General features: G+C 61.0%; 8 protein-coding genes and 1 non-coding gene across 9 annotated transcripts, besides 13 other annotated features; all 9 read left to right on the top strand.

The window, feature by feature from the left end:
- Window positions 1-2: 2 nt before the first annotated feature.
- Window positions 3-53: a microsatellite.
- Window positions 54-97: 44 nt separating this feature from the next.
- Window positions 98-136: a microsatellite.
- Window positions 137-445: 309 nt separating this feature from the next.
- Tco025E_00377 (uncharacterized protein) lies at window positions 446-2,026 on the top strand (the record flags this gene model as incomplete). The annotated part of the gene is made up of 1 exon (XM_029367319.1): window positions 446-2,026. The coding sequence occupies one exon, from the start codon at window positions 446-448 to the stop codon at window positions 2,024-2,026; it is 1,581 nt and encodes a 526-aa protein (XP_029232584.1).
- Window positions 2,027-2,256: 230 nt separating this feature from the next.
- Window positions 2,257-2,291: a microsatellite.
- A 453-nt stretch (window positions 2,292-2,744) lies between these two features.
- Window positions 2,745-2,782: a microsatellite.
- An 82-nt stretch (window positions 2,783-2,864) lies between these two features.
- Window positions 2,865-4,412, top strand: Tco025E_00376 (uncharacterized protein; the record flags this gene model as incomplete). Its single annotated transcript, XM_029367318.1, has 1 exon — window positions 2,865-4,412. One exon carries the CDS (start codon window positions 2,865-2,867, stop codon window positions 4,410-4,412), a length of 1,548 nt encoding a protein of 515 aa, XP_029232583.1.
- A 21-nt stretch (window positions 4,413-4,433) lies between these two features.
- Window positions 4,434-4,451: a microsatellite.
- A 71-nt stretch (window positions 4,452-4,522) lies between these two features.
- Window positions 4,523-4,564: a sequence feature (A-rich).
- Window positions 4,565-4,579: 15 nt separating this feature from the next.
- On the top strand, window positions 4,580-6,577 carry Tco025E_00375 (tRNA pseudouridine synthase 9; the record flags this gene model as incomplete). Its single annotated transcript, XM_029367317.1, has 1 exon — window positions 4,580-6,577. One exon carries the CDS (start codon window positions 4,580-4,582, stop codon window positions 6,575-6,577), a length of 1,998 nt encoding a protein of 665 aa, XP_029232582.1.
- Window positions 6,578-6,936: 359 nt separating this feature from the next.
- On the top strand, window positions 6,937-8,028 carry Tco025E_00374 (uncharacterized protein; the record flags this gene model as incomplete). The annotated part of the gene is made up of 1 exon (XM_029367316.1): window positions 6,937-8,028. The coding sequence occupies one exon, from the start codon at window positions 6,937-6,939 to the stop codon at window positions 8,026-8,028; it is 1,092 nt and encodes a 363-aa protein (XP_029232581.1).
- Window positions 8,029-8,227: 199 nt separating this feature from the next.
- Window positions 8,228-8,256: a microsatellite.
- A 47-nt stretch (window positions 8,257-8,303) lies between these two features.
- On the top strand, window positions 8,304-8,377 carry Tco025E_00373. The gene has a single exon. It is a non-coding gene; the product is annotated as a tRNA-Ile (tRNA).
- Window positions 8,378-8,524: 147 nt separating this feature from the next.
- On the top strand, window positions 8,525-10,225 carry Tco025E_00372 (uncharacterized protein; the record flags this gene model as incomplete). Its single annotated transcript, XM_029367315.1, has 1 exon — window positions 8,525-10,225. One exon carries the CDS (start codon window positions 8,525-8,527, stop codon window positions 10,223-10,225), a length of 1,701 nt encoding a protein of 566 aa, XP_029232580.1.
- Window positions 10,226-10,792: 567 nt separating this feature from the next.
- On the top strand, window positions 10,793-13,528 carry Tco025E_00371 (uncharacterized protein; the record flags this gene model as incomplete). Its single annotated transcript, XM_029367314.1, has 1 exon — window positions 10,793-13,528. The coding sequence occupies one exon, from the start codon at window positions 10,793-10,795 to the stop codon at window positions 13,526-13,528; it is 2,736 nt and encodes a 911-aa protein (XP_029232579.1).
- An 86-nt stretch (window positions 13,529-13,614) lies between these two features.
- Window positions 13,615-13,633: a microsatellite.
- A 49-nt stretch (window positions 13,634-13,682) lies between these two features.
- Window positions 13,683-13,707: a microsatellite.
- Window positions 13,707-13,723: a microsatellite.
- Window positions 13,724-13,894: 171 nt separating this feature from the next.
- Window positions 13,895-13,923: a microsatellite.
- Window positions 13,924-14,534: 611 nt separating this feature from the next.
- On the top strand, window positions 14,535-15,716 carry Tco025E_00370 (putative chaperone protein DNAj; the record flags this gene model as incomplete). Its single annotated transcript, XM_029367313.1, has 1 exon — window positions 14,535-15,716. The coding sequence occupies one exon, from the start codon at window positions 14,535-14,537 to the stop codon at window positions 15,714-15,716; it is 1,182 nt and encodes a 393-aa protein (XP_029232578.1).
- A 179-nt stretch (window positions 15,717-15,895) lies between these two features.
- Window positions 15,896-15,942: a sequence feature (A-rich).
- A 232-nt stretch (window positions 15,943-16,174) lies between these two features.
- Window positions 16,175-16,208: a microsatellite.
- Window positions 16,209-16,331: 123 nt separating this feature from the next.
- Tco025E_00369 (uncharacterized protein) lies at window positions 16,332-18,230 on the top strand (the record flags this gene model as incomplete). The annotated part of the gene is made up of 1 exon (XM_029367312.1): window positions 16,332-18,230. The coding sequence occupies one exon, from the start codon at window positions 16,332-16,334 to the stop codon at window positions 18,228-18,230; it is 1,899 nt and encodes a 632-aa protein (XP_029232577.1).
- Between the last annotated feature and the right edge of the window lie 101 nt (window positions 18,231-18,331).

Here is an 18,331-nt window from a genome sequence, read left to right as displayed (position 1 = left end):
TGTATATATATGAATATATACATTCATCTGTACATATATTTATTTATTTATATCTTTTTAAACGCCCCCGCCCACCCAAGCACACATTTTTTTTCCCCTCGCTCTCTCTCTCTCTCTCTCCCTATTTCTGTCTCTCGGTCGAACTCATTCAGGGGCCCACCCTGGAACACCACGACCCCCAGACACTAACCGCCTTGCGTGTGTGGCTGTGTGTGTTTGGTTCCCTGCCTTTGCCGCACCCCTTGCCATTTCTTTCCTCCTCTCTTCCCTGGGCTCTGTCCTGGCCTGCCCTGCCCCGCCGCCTCGCCCGCCTGCGCACAAGGAGCATACCTTCCGCGTGAAAGGAAAAGGGGGTGGGGGGCAAGAGGAAAAAAAAAACACGGGGAAAAAAGGCGAGGGATAACGAAGGTAAATAAAGAGGGGACGCGTGGCGTGGGAGGCTTACATGCAACGTCGCTTGGCCGTGGGGCGTTGCACAGGGCGAACGCCCCGGCTGCCATGCCGCCGAACGCTCGCCTTTGCTCTTCCGCTGCAGCAGCGGCAGCACGACTGCGACCGCCACTCTGCCGGGGGCGGTGCGCTGCGCAGCATGCGGCGGTGGGTGGCGACGGCGGGGTCCTCCACGCCGGCTGCGCCGCCGCACATGTCGTTGGAGGCGCCCGTGGACGCGGCCGCGGAGGGCTCCCTCCCGGTGACGTACACGCCGGGGTCCGGCCCAAACGGGGCCCTTGCGGCCCCCACGACCGCCATTACGGGTCGCTGCGACGTGCTCTCGGAGTGCCTCGCCAAGGCCGATGAGCTGGCGATGCAGCTCAAGGCGCAGAATGCGCTGGGGGCAAGCGCGGAGATCCTCACGCAGGAGGGGATGGAGGAGTTTGTGGATGAGCTCAAGACGTCTGCGACGGGTGAGATGACGGCGCTTGTGGAGCAAATGCAAAAAACGCCGCTGCTGCAGCAGGCCGGCATGCATGAGCTGCGGCGCACCCTCTACTACACCACCTCGTTAAAGGAGCGGGACTGGATAGAGGACCCAAAGTACACCGCGGCGATGCGCATGTTGACCGTGGAGCTCCTGCGCCGCGACAACGACGGCGTGCTCTCGGCGGACGATGTGTTGTACGTCTCAACGCATATCGTCTCCGCCAACTTCTACAACCGCCACTTGTGGAACCGCATGGAGAAGGCCATGCTTAAATTTAGCAACTACGAAAACATCGACATGGCCTCCATCAAGGCCTTTTCAACGAGGCTCTTTAAGACCCGGCGCGGCTGCGCAAAGGAGACGCTGGACATTCGCCGAAAAATTTTGCTGGCTATGTCGCGCCGTGTTGGGGTGCTGGCCAACGACTTTGATCTCCCCTCGTTGCTAGGCATCTTGCAGTGCTACACCGTGCATGATCTAACGCCGTTTCACCTAGAACCCCTCGCGATACGTGCGACGAACCACGTCAGCGACTTCACCCCACACGAGTGTGCGACGCTCTCGCACGTGCTGCGTAAGTGGCGCAACATGCGACTGGAGGTGTGCGAGCGGCTGGTGGAGCGCATCTGCACCGCCGACCAGCTCACGCACCACATGGCCAACGCCGCGATGATAAGCATTCGCAGCTGCTACTCCAAGGTGAGCGACGGTGGGCGCAACGCGATGAACGCCGAGCCGACGCGGCAAAAGCTGCGGGCCATGGGCGAACAAGTGGGCTGCCGCCTGGACGAGGTGGAGTACCCCGCCCTGCCCGTCATCCTCAGCATTCTTGACGTGATTGTCACGCTAAAAATATACGTCCCCAAGAAGAGCCTGCAGACGATCTTTGCGCAGGCCAATGACATGCTGGCTGTGGTGATGGAGCAAAGGGACGATTTGGTCGACCCAAAGACGGGGAAGCGTGTGCGCCCCATCACAGCCGAGGAAGGACGGCAGCTGCAGGCCCTGCTCGCACACTACGGCAACGACCTTGCGCCGGAGCTAGCGCAGCGGCTGAGGGAGGCCTTCCGCGAGGGCATGCTTCCAGATGAGGCGTCGCTGTAGCGACACGGCGTATTTGCCCTTCACCGCGTTTTTTTTTTTTCCTTGGGCTTCCGCACGCGCACGCGCACTCCGACGACAACAAAGGATAATAATGTGCGGAGTGGCGCCAAGCATCAACAGCGAAGAAGAAAAAAGAAAAAACAGTGGTTACCGAGGGCCGCCATTGCGCCCTCGTTTGTCTCAGTCACAGAGAGTATACAGAAGAGGTTTGCTGTTGCGAGTGTGTGTGCGAGAGAGAGAGAGAGGAGGGGCGGGGAGAGAGAGACATGACAAAAGGGGACACGCTTGCTCGTAGGCGCACAAAAGTGCCCGCGCTGAGAGGCGGGAGGAATGGAGCCGAGGAAGAAGAGTTGCCCGCGAGCGACCGCCGCCTGCGGCAGGCCTCAGCGAGCATTGGCCTGCAAAGACGCAAGAGTGCAAAGTAAGCAAAACTGAGCAGCAGCACACGGAGGAGGAGAAGGGCAAACAGGCGGAAGGAATTTTTTCAAAAAAAATGAGAAAGTTGCATGTGGGGAGTACGGGGGAGGAAAAACAAAGCAGCATCCCTTTCCGCTTGCACACCGTAGTTTGTTGGAGAAGGATTTTCTGGGACCCGTCTGTCGTTGTTCCGCGGCGCTCACGTTTTACACAGCTGCTGCTACTTCTACACAAACACACACGCACACTCGCTTGTGGAACCACTCCTGTTGTTATTCTGCCTCTTCTTGTCCCACGCCCCATATAAATATATACATATATGTATATTTATTTATTTATTTGTCCACCATGCATTGCGCCAAGGGAAGGTCGATGCTCCAGCCTTTTCCCTTCTCCCTCTTTCCTTCCCACACAGTAGTAAATGTGGAGACGCAGCTGCCTCTACGTCGCATCGTCGGGCTGCTGGGGACGGCTGCGGAGTGCCGTGCGGTGGACGTCGCTGTCGCACGCGCCGCGCCGGCGCCGAGGCAGTCAAAGCCTGCGTGAAGCGGCTTCGTTGAGGTTCCTCAGCACCTGTGCCTCGGCGCCGGTTTGGCAGCGCATCGTTGCGAGCATTCAAGAGGCGGCAGAGAAGGTAGATGACATGGAGCCGTGGTGGCGATTTTGTCGACTGTGGCGCATGCACTTTCCGCAAACGGCGCCAGACGATCTCCCGCGGATGTTGGAGGACGAGCTCCTCCTGAGCGGCACGCAGAACGGGGCGGACGAACGGGAGGAGGGCGACGACGCCACGGAGCGTGTCCCGCATGACTTGCATTGCCTTCCGGCTTTTTTGCAAGCTGTGTGTGCGGCGGTGCAGTTGGGGGAGGCGCGTCTGCGCCTGTCTGCTGCTGCCGCAGAGGGAAGCTCAGGCGCAGAGAACGCGTTGCTCGCCGCCGTCCTTGTAGAGCTTCGCGTAGTGGCTTTCTACCTGGCGCAGGAGCGATTGCCACACACCCTTCACGCCGCACGCGACCGCCTGGCGGAGGCTGCCCATGCAAAGGCCGAACACAGCACGAAAGATCTTGCGCTGAGCACTGCGCCCTTTGCTTCTCGCGACGCCGAGCGCGTGCGCCAGATGGGCGTCCGGCTCACACCGGAGGAATTGCAGCAGGCCGTTGTTCTGGCCGACACAAGTGCTGCGCTGTTGGCGCTATCTCCGCCTGTGACGCTCTTGCCATCTCTGTACCGTCTGCTGCTCCCCGCCCTGGGTGCATGCGAACAGCTGGAGAGCCATCAACTTGGCGCGCTTGCCACCGCGGTTGCTCGGGCCGCGGATTTCGATGATCCCAACGGCGGCAAGGAAGTCTCCGCCTGTACCGCCACTGCCGAAACGGCTGGCGTCGGCGGCGAGGCCCTGCGGCCAGCCATGACGTCCTACACTGTGCTCTCGCACCTGCACGCCGTCGCTCGGGCGTTGGAGGTGCGCATGCGGGCGTCCATGCAGCAAGGTGCGTCCACAGGAGAGAAGTCGGGGTATTCCTCCACTTGCCAGGCCCAGCTGCGGTTGCTTTCGCTAAAGCAGCGTAAGGCGTTGGAGAGGCAGCGCGCGATGGAGCGTGAGCGGGTTGGTGGCGGGGGTGCTGCCGATACGGTGCCGTTAGAGACGGTGGGGGTGGTGTGCAGTGCCCTCGCCGCGCGGCGCTACACCGATGATCATTTCTGGAAGGCTGTGACCGACTACACGGTCGCCGCTCTGCAGGCATCGGTTTCTTCCTCCTCCGCTTCCGCGCTCCGCCCCGGTCTCGTACAAGACGTGCGCGACATTTTGTTTGCGCTGGACCATGTCCACCACACGGTTCACTTTGACTGCGTGATGTCACTGCTGGTGAAGCTGCGTCTGCTGGAGGAGCCGATTCCGCCCCCGTCGGCGCTGCAGAATGCCATGAAGGCGGTGAAGGGACGGACTGCGGAAACTTTTCACCGGTAACGCGTGGCCGCTGGGAACTAGTTTTTTTTTTTTTTTTTTGTCGGTAGCGGGGGCAGTTGTGTTGCCATTTCCTCGCCCCGCGCACACGCCCGCCCGCTCTTGCTCCGCAATTCTCTCTGTTTGCTTGTTCTTGTTTTTTTTTACTTTTCTTTCGGCTGTGAGGAGGCATGGAGGCGGCGCGGCTGCTGCGGCTTGAGGCGGAGGCGTGGGCGTCCGAGCAGCGGCGGCAGCTCTACAGTACCCCACTGGTTCCCGGGTTCCCGTGGTACACCGTGGCTGCGGCCGCCTCGCGCGCCGTGCGCCGCCACGTGGTGCCGTACCATTACACCTTCCGCGTCTTTGTGAAGGGGCGCTGGATCGGGCAGTCCCTTTTGGACGTCTACAGCGCGGAGCACGCCCACCACTCGCGCCAGTACTACGCGACCTGCATGCAGCAGGGTCTGCTGCGACGGCAGTCAGGGGCACACCGTAATGTGCGACGGAGTTGCATGAAACGCTCGTATGGGGTGGACCAGCCGAGCGGGAGAGACGCCGTCGATGCCGTTGCCGAGCCAGTTATCTTGGAGCCGGGCGACGTCGTCCTTCACACGGTGCATCGACACGAGGTTCCCGTGTGTATGGGCACCACAGGGTTGGATCCGGTGGTTCTCGCGGCAGTACGAATCACGGCATATGGGCTGCTCGTGATCCACAAGCCAGCAGGCGTCCCCACGCACGCGGGCGGTAGGTATTTCATGAACTCCTGTACAAGCATGCTGGAGTATGTCCTGGCGCCCAAGCGTCTACGCGCCTGGCTGCTGCAGCGGGACCCTCTGCTGCAGTCCATCGTGTCAACAAGCCACCTGACGGAGGTGGAGTGCCAGGAACTGCTGGCGTACTACGCGGTGGAAGGCGAGGCCGGCGCGGGCGATTGCATTCCCATGGAACGACTGCCACGCCCGTGTCACCGCCTAGACAAGGTAACCTCTGGTGTGTTGCTGTTCGGGGTTTCACAGGCGGCCACGCGGCGTGTGGGAGAGGCGCTGACGCGCAAGACGAAGGAGATGGAGGAGGTGTTCCTGCGGCAGCTGCGGTTGATTTCTGCAGACGGTGCCAATACAACGAGGGTGGGCGGTGTGCGGAGCATTGCGACGACGGTGTTGGAGGAATTTTGTGTTGGCGTGCGAAAGCGCTACCTGGCCCGCGTCCATGGTTGCTTTCCCAGTCGCGCGCTGCGCGCACTCGCCTCGCGTGGAGGGGAGGAAGCGAAGGACACGGAGGCGCGGCATCACACCGTGGCGGACGACGGTCTGTTTATTGCCACGACCGCGTCCCACACCACCCTCCGCCACGGGGACGCGGGAGGGGGAGGGCCGGCGTGTGCCGTTGGCCCGTCTGTGCTGCTTGCCTCGCCGCTGATGCAGCTCAAGTTCCGTGACGGGGACACCGCGGAGCAGCCGGTGGCGCGGGATTCCGAGGGGAAGCAGCAGCGCGAGTCTGTCCATCAGGCGGCCGCGACGTTCTGCCAACCGCTGCGCCACTTTCCCTCCGGCAGCGGCGAGCAAAAGGATGGGGATGAGACATTGGTGCAATGTGTCCCCTTCTCTGGACGCATGCATCAGATTCGCATGCATCTTAGTGACTGGGGGCACCCCATCATCGGGGACGCATGCTTCGGTGCGATGGAGCAGCAGCAGAGCAGCTTACATGCGTCTGCGTCGCCGCACTGCAAGGAAGCCGCTGCAGAGAGTGTGGAAAGGGGGGAGGGGGTAAAAATATATTTCCGTGTGGATGACCTACCAAAGAGCTGTCGTGAGAGGTTTCATGTGCATGATGGTCTCTGCTGGGAGTGCGCAGGCCGCCTTCCTGTGGCTTCGCTCGGGAATCGAAACAGTAGCACCATCGCACTGCATGCGTGGCAGTATGAAATGGATCACAGTTTACTGCTCGCCTCCGTGCCGGGCAACGCGGCTGTTGAAGCGAGTGAAGGGGCCGACGCGAAGAAGGAAAGGGAGGCGGGGTTGCAAAGCAACGAACAGGAGCATCCAGCGAAGGAGGGGAAAGAGGCGGCATCGAATCTTTGCTGCGACCTGAGAGAAGTGCGGCGGCATCCGGACGAACCTGTCCAGCGGCGAGGGGAATCTGTCGTCTTCTTTGCTCCCCCGCCTGCATGGTCGCAGGAGTGAACTTGCCGCCACGGCTACGGCTGTCCGTGTAAACTAAGAGGAGGAGGAAGAGATGGTCGGGGGGGGGGGGGGGCAAGCTTGCCTACTTGGCTTTCTTTCGCGGCGGCTCCCACTGTATTACACTCGCAATTGGCTCTCCCTTCCCCTTCAGGTGCGTAACTGTTTACTATTATTCTTCTTCTTGTTTCGTAAGTATTAAATATATTTTTTTCTTCTTCTTCTTGATGTGGTTGCCGCTGCTGCTGTGTGGCGTCTTCGGGTGCGTCACCGCCTTTGCATTGCCTTTTGTGTGTCTGTGTGTCTGTGTGTCTGATTTTGTTGTTGTTGCCCACGCTCTTGCTTTGCTTGCGGAGAAGCCAATGCTCCTCTTGTATGCCATGCGGCACGCGGAGTGCTCCATTTGCCTCCAGACACTCATCTTTAGTGCGGATGGCTCGCCGTCGCCATCGTGTGGCGGGTCACCGGCGAAGCAGTTGCCGAGTCCCCCGCGTGTCTCACCGGCGCCACGGCCGGCGGAGGCGCGCGCGGGCGAGGGAGGGTTTCAGATCACCTTCGCGCCCGGCGTGTCCCAGACCGACCCCGCCGACGAGGTGTTGACTTTTATTACCGCGCTCGACGCGTACCAGCGCACGGCGAAGAAAGGCGGCGGCAGCGGCAGTAGTGACGCGGACCGCGGGTTTTTGTCTTGCGGGGCCGAGCAGGGGATTGTAGTCCTGCCGTGTGGACACCTGCTGCACTTTATCTGTGCGATTCAGCTGCACGAGTACAGCAAGAGCCCCGCGTGTCCCATTTGCCGTCAGGCGTTGAAAGGCCCGGAGGACTACGTCTTGTTTCTCCCGCGCCCGCGTCCAACGCTTGTGGAGCGGGGCACGGCCGCGGATGTTGAGGCCAACACGTGTGGGAGCAATAGGAGCGAGGAGGGTGGGGCGGACGACGTGCTGTTTGCCGGCGAGCGCTGCGTGGCCCCGGCGGAGGCGTACCGGTGCCACCTTCAGCGGGAGGCGGAGGAGCTGGGGCGGCGGCGCCGCAACCTGCGCAGCCGCGAGCACTTCCTCACGAGCAGCCGGGACCAGTTAGAGGAGCAGTGCATCTCGCTAGAGCAGTCCGCAAGTGACGCCCGACGCCGGTACGACGTGCTGACGCGGCAGGGGGCGGTGGGGCTGGACCGCCTCAGGGAGCTTCGCGACGTGGCGCTCAAGACACACACCTCGATGGAGCAGCTCACGTCGGAGCTTGCCGGCCTGCTGCGGCAGCAACGCAACCTCGATCAGCAACTGGAAAAGTGCAGTCAGAAGCTGCAACGCATGCGACTGAGCCGGCGGAGGGACTCCACAGGCGGCGAAGACGGGGTTACGACGCGAGACCAACATGCGCCGTCGCCCATGCAGAAGAGACGACTGACGGCTCCCGTGACCGGGTCGCCGCTTTCGTACTACGTCTCTCACGACTGAAGAAAAGAAAAGAAAAGAAAAGAAAAAGACGAGGCGCGGTTAGACGAGGGGATTGCACGTTCCGCACAAGGCGATCGCGGCCTCACCGTGGGCGAGGCCATGTATATAAGCACAATATTTCTCTCGCTCTGCGCCCTTTGCGTTCGAGGTAAACGGCACGGATGGAAATGAACGCGAAGGAGAGAGAGTCAGAGAGGCGGTGTTTGTGTTTTTTTTGTGTGTGTGTGTCTCATGCTTTTCCTCCTCGTACGTCCTCTACCGCGGCCGCCGTCGTGGCTCTCATAGCTCAGTCGGTTAGAGCGTGGGTCTAATAAGCCCAAGGTCACAGGTTCGACCCCTGTTGGGAGCACTTTTCCCTGAACTACGTTTTTTGATGCTTCCCTTTTTTCCTCCCCGTTTTCGTAGCCTTGTCTCTTGTTTGCTTTACTTTTTACTGGTTTTTTTTTCTTCCTTTTCTTGAAAGAAGAAAAAGAGAAGGGGCGGGAAGAGGAAGCTGATGTCTCGGCCAAAGGAGGAGAAACCCCCGCGTGAAGAGGAGAACGAAGAGGAGGAGGAGGAGGAAGAAGAGGAAGAGGAAGAAGAAGAGGAGGAAGAGGAGTGGACCGAGCTCAACGAGCTTGAAGAGCTGCAAGATGGGCCCAGCACATTTTACGTGGGTGGGTTCAGTACCCTGAAAAGTCTACAGGATGCTCTAGGGAGGGTGGCATACCGCGATGACCTCGTCCTTGTCTACCCGGGCATTTACGAAGAGGAGGAGGTGTGCGTGGACGAGTCACGGCTAGACGGCCTGCGTGTCATGAGTGTGCCGGTGGCGATGGGCCCAAAGGGCGGGTATCGAAAAAAAGTACGCATTCCCAAAGATCAGCGCCGTATTGGGCCCTGGTATGCGCCATTTGGCACGGACGCACCAAAGACAGACGATGTCACCCCCACTCTGGCAGATTCCACCCATTTCCCCGTATTTGGGGGAAAATTGACATTGCGCAACAGTGCACCATTCACGCCGCGTGGTGAACGCAAGGCGGTGCGTCCTATCCGGCACTACGACCCACGCGAAGACCAAGATCTTGACGAGGAAGACGAGGAGCAACATGAAAAGGCAGCTGAGGAAGACGAAGAAGACGCAACAAAGGAGGAAGTCAAGCTTACTCGCCTGGAAATGCAGGGTTTGTGCTTCCTGGCTGGGGCCGTCTTTGAGCCGCTTAGTCGAGCCACCGTGCGCCACTGTGTGTTTGGTCGGTCCGAGCTGGAGGTCAAATCAAAGGCAACGAGCAGCAGCGATCTCCCGCCGACGCCCTCCCCGTTGTCGGAGACCACAGTGACTGCGCACCCCTTGACGGAAGTAGAGGTGGAGTTTTGCGTGGTCTACGGTGGGCAAAAACACGGCGTGTACGCCTTCCCGCGGTGCGCACTGCGCATTCGGAGTTGCATTATCCGCGGCCCGCAGCTTGGCGCCGCCCATGAGGCGCAGGAATTTTTGTCGCGTGCCGTGCGTCACGCGCAACAAAATCCGCACGTACACCTCACTCCCCGCTCAAAGCAATTGCTGGCGGAGACGCAGGCGCCAGAAAAGTCCCTCTGTGCCGTGGCCGTGTACCTAGACGACGCAGACGTTGCTCTTCATGACGTCTTTGTGGGGGAGAGCGACGTTGGTATTTTGCTTATGGACGGCTGCCGTGGCACCTCCGCGCTTGCCTGCCGCGTGGAGAGCATCAGCACGGTGGGGATTTTGTTCGCGGGCGAGGATGGTGCGGCAAAGATAAAGTGCACTGCCGTGAGAGAGTGCGGTCGGGAGTGCCTCCTCGTGAAGGGCCCCGTGCCGTTACTGCCGCCGGACTCCTCACTTCTGATGAGGGCCCACGCGGCGGCGGCGGCCTCAGGCAAAGGGGCGGCGGAGGAAGAAGAAGAGGAGGATGACGAGGAGGACGAGGAGGGCGGTGCCGCGAACGCCACCCCGCGGGTGCCTGTGCCCACGCAGCACCCCATTTTGCGCGGCAATGCCTTTGAGGGCGGAGTCCGTCTAGAGGGCGACATCAGCTGTGCGGCCATGTGCGACAACGTTATTTATGTGCCGAAGGACGAAGTTGCCACTCAGGCTCCAACGTTTCTGGGGCCCGCCGCGGAGAAGCGCTTTGCGCTGAAGGGGTTTCTCACCCACGTCCGCGGCACCACGCCGCGGGGGCATGACAGTGATTAGAGGGTTCCTTTTGCTGGCAAAGCCGTCCGTCGGGGCGCGGTGTCATGTAGCTCAGCAGTTTACTCGCTTGCATGTTTTCCTTCCGATCGGGCGTGGGGGATGTAGATAAGCAACTGCAATAAAAACACACCACGGGGTGGGGGCGGGAAGACAGCGTCAAGGACGAGGAGGCCCACACCGCCACAGGCACGACGCAAGCAGGAAAACATGAAAAAAGCGATTGGAAGGAAAATCGCACACCCAACAACAATAATAATTTTAAAACAAGGGAGGGGAAGTGAGGGGTATTTGATGTATTGCACCGCTCCCCACGCACTCACTTGCTCACTCCTCGTGCCCCTTTTCCTCCTTTCCCCTACTGCTTTTTTTTTGTTTAGTTCCGCCCCATCACTGGGCTCGCCAGCAGGGCACAGCAACGGAAGGCCGCGGTGGGAAACGGACTAACACACGCACACAGGGGTAGGGACGCGGCAAAGAAACCAAGAACGCAGCGAGAAATAGAAGGTCACCAGTAAGTATATAGTTTGTTATTAGAGCAGCAGTGGTTTTTGGCTTCCTGGGGGCGCGATGTACGCGCTGAACCCCTCACTCTTGCCCTTGGGATCTTCCTCGGACCTCACCAACTTTCCATTAGCCTCCCGTAGGGGCTCAAACTCCTTCAGCGCCCCATTTCTTGTCAGCGAGGACGATGCGCATGCGCAGAGCACCACCTTGTTTGGCAGCACTGCGGAGACGGCGGCTTCCGTGAGTCTCCAGCCGAGCACCACAGAGGCTGTGGCGGAGTTGATGCGGCGGTTTGTTGAGGAGAACCGCAGGTTGAAGGGGCTCCCAGTGCCTGCGGCAACGCCCTCGCAGGCAACGGATGCTCTGCATTTCTCATCCGCGGCGGACGCAGGAGTGCGAAAGGGCAAGTTGGCAGCGAAGCCGTCTGGAAAACCACTCATGAAGGCGAAGCCCACCTCCGCTGTGCCACCGCAGCGGAGGCTGTCGCCCACCAGCCGCCCTGTAAGTCGCCAGCACTCGGCAAGAGGGTCTGCTTCGCTACTTGCAACCTTGGCAAAAAAGCAGCAGCAACCCTGTGGCCTTTCACATGGAACGAGATCGACGATGTCGAACACTGGCAGAGGCCTGTCGGTCCCATCAAAAACGCGAGCAGCATCGCTGAAGGAAGGGTACTTTGCCGGTGGAGGGCCAAGGAAGAGCTTCATTGAGAGCATCACACTCTGCGAGGACGACACCTGGCTGCCTTTTTCTGGGGTGAAGAAGGCGAGGCGGAAAAGGCCGGCAACTAAGTCCGCGCCGGCGCCAAAGCCGCCTCCACGTCAACTGGCGAGGCAGCAGTACGACGAAGATGCAACCCCGTTTGCCGGAGGGCGGGTTGCCTCCTCCTCGTCAAGACCCTCGCCGCAGAAGCTTTCCTTGGCAGGCGTCAGGGCTTCTTGGGACCGCATGGGAGAGGTAGACGCTTTCGGTGCCGCCTCCCACCCTCGCGCCCTGTCCCTTTCTCGCAGGGATGGTGCCATCGGTGTCTCCTCGCGGGCCCTGAAGGTCCCGCGGATGTCCAGTCGCTCCCTGCATGCATGGAATGAGACGCCCTCCAACGTTGTCTTGCCAAATGGCACGCTGCCGTCGCAGGAAAGGCCGGAAGAAAGTGAGGAAGTTCAGTGCGATATTTGGCGCACCGCCAGTGAGCAGGTGGAGGATGACACTGAAAAGGGAGGGTGGATGCGTCCGCTGCAGGAGGTAGGACGAGCTGAGCGACGCGCCACTCATGACGCGGGTGGCGGCGGGAAACTTTACACACGTGGAATGGACGACGCCGAGGATGACGACGACGACGACGACTATCATGCGCTTTTTCATGCGTTACAGCGACTGCGCCCGCGTCACCACCGTCTCATTGACGTCCTCAATGAATCCACGACGAGAACGACGTCGGGTAATGTGCGAGGATTTACGAACTCCTTTGCGGCGTGCTCCGCGCTTCTTAAGGAGCCCCAGCAATTGCTTGACAGTAGGTTCTTTAGGTCCACCACCACCGCCGCCGCCGCCTCACTAAGTTCTGGTGACCCGGGACGGGTGGCGTCATTTGCCCTGGGTATAACTGGGGTCCCGCTCTTTGAAACGCCGGAGAAGCGTCCCCAGTTTGTGGAGTTGTCGCCCCCTGCCAAAGTGTTATACGCGGCGGTGCTGTACCTCCGAGCACTTGGTGGGTTTCCGACGCTGCTCCGCGTTAACCCACTCAGCACTGACAGCGGCGTCGTGGGCAAGGAGCACTGTGTGGAGCTTGTCTTTTGCCCGCTGTTACGCCCGCAGGCGGAGCAGAGTGCGCCTTCCGGCCCACCACAGACGACGCGGCTGCGATACTCAAGTATGGTTAACTCCATCATGGCGGCCCGGCACACCTCTGGGGGAGGCAGTCAGGGCGAGGGTGTGGGGCGGGAAGAGCGCACGGTGATTGTGCGCTCTGTTCTAGCGGAAAAGTCCGTCGTGGAGCGCTTTGGGAAGGCGGAAGTTGTCCATGTGCTGCCGCCCATGTACGATGAAAAGGCACCCTTTGGAGGCGGCGCGGATAGCACAACCAGAAAGGAGCTGCTTGAAGCCAAAAGTGACGCCGTTCGGCATCTTTTAAGCGACGCAGAGCCCAGGCGCGGGTCCACGGTTCGGTCGCGGGTGGCGCGCAGTGCCGCGTCCACGCGGGGCGTTGGCTACGGCGGGCGGAGCCAGCACGCCGACTACGGTGACCTTGCGGTGGCGTTTCTGATGAGCGGGGGATTGTCGAGCCTGAGCGATGTGCCGCCGGAGCCCATGGAACTCGAAGCCTTGCGGTACAAGGTCTACGCGCTCAGGCACCAGGAATTGGCAGACGCCACGAAGAAGGAGGATGTTGGCGCCGCCGGGCCACAGCGCTTTGCACAGCAGCAACGAGCCCAGCGGGGCAGCGTTGGCCTTAGCTTGCTGGCGGGCGAGGCTCAGCCGTCTTCCCCGCCTGGCAAGGAGCGAACGGCGTCAAAAACGCCTGCAGAGCGAACCCGGGGTGAGGTGGCGAAGGCGGAGGCCATGCGGCGGCGGTTTCCGGCGTACGCGCCTGTGACAGTCGCGGAATCCACCCTTGCGACCATCACGGGTCGCGGCGCCGCGGTGGGTGTAGACGACCCACAAGTAGGCGCGTACGAGGGGCCGCACTTCTACAAGTTGCGTCTGCCCCGCCTCTACACCGACATCGTGGATGCCGTGCAGCTTGCGCTAGATGTACAGGATAGGCTGAAAACTGAGAATGTTGCCCGTGCAAGGTTTTTCTAGATGATATGTGCCGTTGTCGCGGAGTGAGGCGCTTGAAAAGGCTCACATGGATGAAGAGAAAAGAACACAAGCATATATATATATATAGAGAGAGAGAGAGAGAGATCAAAGGTTTGGAAGGAGATGGAGGGAGAGGGAAATAATTACATTGTGCATATATAATATAGATCTATATATATGTGTGTGTGTGTGTGTTTCCCAGAACGGCTAGACGATAACAAGGCGGTCCTTGCTGAATGCGACTGAATTCCGTTCTGGTGAGATGTATTCTTACTGGGACTATTTATTACTTCTGAGCCGTATTACGATTATTACAATTATTCCTTTAATTCTCGTCCTCTATGGGTGCGGGGACAAGCAGACAGTACACACACACACACACACATACACACGCAAGCAGGCAAATATTAGCAAGTGCATATTCACAGGTCGAGGCACATGTCGAGTGGTTTGACGGCACGGCGCCTCATTCTGCAGCAACTGACTGCAGTGGCACAACACAGCCCTTTTAGGTCTGCATTAGCGGCCGTGTTGGCGAACAGCGCTGCCGCCACCACTGCTGCGAATACTGCCGCTAATATTCCTTTGAACGATCACGGTAGTAGCCATGGCAAAAGCCCATGGTTTCGGCGTTTTCTGATTCGTCCTGAGAGCAGTCGTGGGACCTTTACACTGATGACGGAGGAGGAGATGGAATACCTGCGGCTGCGGCGCGAGGAGGACGGGGATGAGGCCCGAGTGGTGCTCTCCACGCGGCCAACGCGCAGTCTGCTAAAAGGGGTGGCCGGAAGCGCCCTCAATGTGGTCTTGTCGTTTTTGCTGTCGCCTCTCCTGGCCCTCTCTGTTTCCCTCGAGGCGGTTCGCTTGGGCGGGGCACGGCCTGTCACCCTTGTCGTCGCCCCGATTGTTGGCCTGACGTGGGGCGCGGTGTTTTTCTCTGTTCGCCTGGTACGCCGCACTCCAGCAGCTGCTGCTGACTGTCCTCTACCAGCTGCAGGCGCCCGTGATGTTCCTTTGCCGCCCCGGCCGCTGCTGGGACGAGTTTGCCTGCCGCTACGCGTACCCCTCCGGCGCGGTGGGGGACGTCCACCCGCTGCTGGCGACGTGCGCGGCGGAGGAGCGGCTGCGGGAGCAGGCGCTGAAACGCGAGTCCCGTCGCCGGCGCAGCGCGAAGCGCGACGTCACGTACGAGCCCACGAAGAGTAGCAGGGGCGGCGGAAGCGACGGCGACTATTACGCCGTCCTGGGCGTCGAGCGCGATGCCACGGCGCGGCAAATTAAGGAGGCGTACAACCGCCTCGTGTTGGAGATACACCCGGACAAGAACCCGAGCAAATCCGCCGCCTCCCAGTTTGACGCGGTGACAAAGGCCTATCGCGTGCTTGGCAACGCGGAGAAGCGGCGCAAGTACGACATTGGCGGCACCAGTGTTGTGGAGGACATTGGCGAAAAGAAGCGAGACGCGGTGCGGGCGCTCTTTGGCGGTGACGCCCTGTACAACATCGTGGGCGATGTGAAGACGGGCAGCTTCTCGCAGCGTGTCGTGGATGGTCTTGACTGGACGCAGGATGAGCTTGCCGCGTGCCGCCAGCGCATGCTCCAGCGCTGCCGTGACGAGCTTCTCACCGCCTACCTGCAGCCGCTCCAGCACGGCAACACGAAGACCGGCGGCCACCACGATGGGGTCGGCCTTACGGACGTCAAGAGACGGCTGCAGGGGCTCCTCAACACTGGCCTCGCCAAGGAGGTGTTGTGTGCCGTGGGACAGGAGTACATGCGTGTCGTGCGGTACAGTGAAGCGAGGAGTGCGTTGCAGCGACTTCAATTCTTTCTGCACGTCATAGCCCCGCACCGAGTCCAACGACGCGTGGACAAGTGGCGTGCGTTGGGCCGCATTCGACAGCACACCTTCAAGGACTCCGCCGCCATGGTGGACCTGGCGTGGTACACGTCGGTCGAGGAGCTTGAGTCGACGGCGCGGTGGGTGGCAACGGCGGTCATTCTCGACCCACGCCTGCCGCTGGAGGAGCGCCAACGCCGCCGCGAGGCACTGCGCGTGATTGCCGAGACATTTGTCGTCTATGGGCAGGTGTACAAGGGCGCCAACAGGCAAACGATGGATACGTTGATGAACTCGCTGCGGGAGTACAAGCAGCAACAGCAGCAGCAAAGGCGGGATAGCCAGTAAATGCAGAAGGGGAGTGGGGGGGGAGAGAAAAAAGAAGAGCGCCTGTGTTTGTGTAGGGAGAAAAGGAGAGGGGGCGTCCGGTGCGTCCAGCGAGGGAGGGAAAATACGTGGGCGGTGCAGTGAGAAACACTTTTGTTGTTTTAAAGGAAGCGGCTTACGCGGTCTGCCCCCTCGCCTTCTTTGTTTGTTGGTTTTTGGTTGTTGTTGGTGTTTTTTTTTGATTTTTTCTTATCATGGTTGGTGACCTCTGTAGTTGTTGCTCTTCCCGAGACTTTGTCGCGTCTTGGCGGCGCCGCTTACTTCTTGGACGCCTGCGGCCGTGGCGGCGCCACCGCGCACCGCCGAGCAGCGACGGCGTCTCCCGCTCTCACTGTGTGTGTGTGTGTGCCAGCCGTCGAAGCGGCGGCCTCCTTCCCCCCACCTCCGCGTGGCTTCCCTGCTCTTTGCACCCACTGCCCTTGTTTTTGTTGTTGTTGCTGTTGTCGTGTTTTGCTCCGGGCCGGTGTCGGTGGCCCCCACGCAGCGCAGGACCGGTGAGTAAGTGAGTGGGGTGGGGGAGATATATTTATTTGGTTTTATTTCTTGATCACTGCGTGGTGGGGGGAGGGGGAGTTTATGGAGCAGGCACCGAGCGCGACCACCATCACCGCGGAGGCGATCAAGAAGATTTGCGTGCAGCTTGGCTACTACCGTAACCCTGTCTGCAATGAGAAGCTCTACCTGCATCACAAGGGGTTTGACAGCATCGAGGAGGACGCCTTCGACGCCTACACAGACGTCAAGGTGTTGTGGCTAGAGGGCAACGCGCTCACGCGCCTCCAATGCGGCAAGGACAGTCTGCCGCGTCGGAAGCCGCAGCCGCAGGCGGAGGGCAGTGCACCGGAGCCGGCGCCGGCGCCGCCCGCTCCTCCCGAGGTGGGCTGCTCCAAGAGCGCACAGCGGGAGCGTTGCGCGAACACGCACGTGGACCACTGCGCTGATTGGACGACGGCGCCGCCGCCACACATCGGCGCCGTTGCCGAGGCGCTGCAAGCGAGTGTCGCCACGGATGCCGCGACTGCCCCGTCCCCCGTCGTGAGCGCCACGGCTTCTGGGGAGAGCAAAGACGTGTTTCAGTCGCTCTACCCCACGCTTCGACAGCTGTTCCTGCACAACAACGCGCTGCGGGAGATGCCGGACCTCAGCGGCTTCCAACGCCTAGACACCGTCAATCTTGCAAACAACTGCATCCACTCCGTGCAAGCAAACTGTGCGGCTTTCAGCGCGAGGGTGGCTGAGTTTGAGGCGGCGCTGCGGGAAAGGGCACAGGCACTCGTGGCAAACTCAAAGAGCATGCAAAACGAACTTCGCGCTCGCGATGCCCGCTTGCAGCAGACGGCGGCGAGAGATCCGCAGCCTGGCTGCGACGCTGAGGAACAGACGGGGCACGAAGCTGCGCGGCGGGACTTCGTCGCGTTGCCGGCACCCACAGAGGCGACAGCGACGGCCACTGAGTACAAGCGGAATGAAGTGGCGGTGGTGGAGGGCGGTGGCGGTGCCGTGCGTCTTGACATGGACGTGTGGCGGAGGCGGCTCAGCGCCTATGTCGACTTTTGCCCGCATGCACCGCTGGAGGTTGCGGAAAACGGCAAGCTGTCCGATGATGTGCCGCCCGGCTGCCGCAACCCGTGCAGCTCAATCCGCTCCCTCAACCTCGCCGCCAACTACCTCGCCGAGGTGGACGACATTGTGCAGCTGCTGTGCTTCAAGAACCTCGCCGTGCTGGACCTCAGCAACAACCAGCTGGAGAACGGGGAGGCGGTGCTGCTCATCATGGAGCGGCTGCCACGGCTGCGCTCGCTGCGGTTGTCGGGCAACCCGCTCGTGCGCTCGCTGCCGCGGTACCGCAAGATGGTGCTGGCGCGTTGTCCGGGGCTGCTGCACCTGGACGACCGCCCCGTGTTTGCCGACGAGCGGCGCCTGGTGATGGCGTGGGTCCGCGGCGGCGACGAGGCGGAGCAGAAGGAGCGGCTTCTCATGCGGAAGGAGACGGAGAAGCAGCACATTCGCCGCCTCGAAGAGTTCCGGGAGATGGTCGGCCGATTTCTGCCCACGGGCCCCGTCGACCCCCACGGCGCGAGTGAAGCGGCGCCGCGCTTCGACCCACAACGGCGGGCACCGCAGGGGGGAGGGGCGTACCTCCCCGCGCGCCCCAGAGACGACGACAATAACAACGACGACGATGACGTGACGAGCAGCGAGAGCGACGGCGTAGAGGGCGAGGAGAGCCGTCGACGCACGCGGGCCGCCCGACCGGCGACGGGCAGCAACAACAACGTGCAGAACGCCATCATCACCCCCGCGCCGGAGCCGGCAGGCATCGCACAAGCGCCAGTGAACACGCGTGACCCGCGGACGCCGCCGAGCTCCGGCAGCGGGCCTCAGGCCGCAGGGCCACCGCCGCGTGGTCTGCGTCTTGGCGGGGGTGACGACGAGGAGGGTAACATTTACATCCCACCGGCAGCGGCGCGGTAGCGGGGGGGGGGAGTGCAGCTCTCGTCCGTGGACCCCCGTAAAAATATGTAGAGAAGATCAATTGTACTACTAGAGCCATTTGCGGCGCTGATCAGCTTCAT

Source organism: Trypanosoma conorhini, assembly GCF_003719485.1.
Source record: "Trypanosoma conorhini strain 025E chromosome Unknown Tco_14.4_contig_00008, whole genome shotgun sequence".
Classification (NCBI taxonomy): domain Eukaryota; phylum Euglenozoa; class Kinetoplastea; order Trypanosomatida; family Trypanosomatidae; genus Trypanosoma; species Trypanosoma conorhini.
This window is presented reverse-complemented; position numbering and strand designations above follow the sequence as displayed.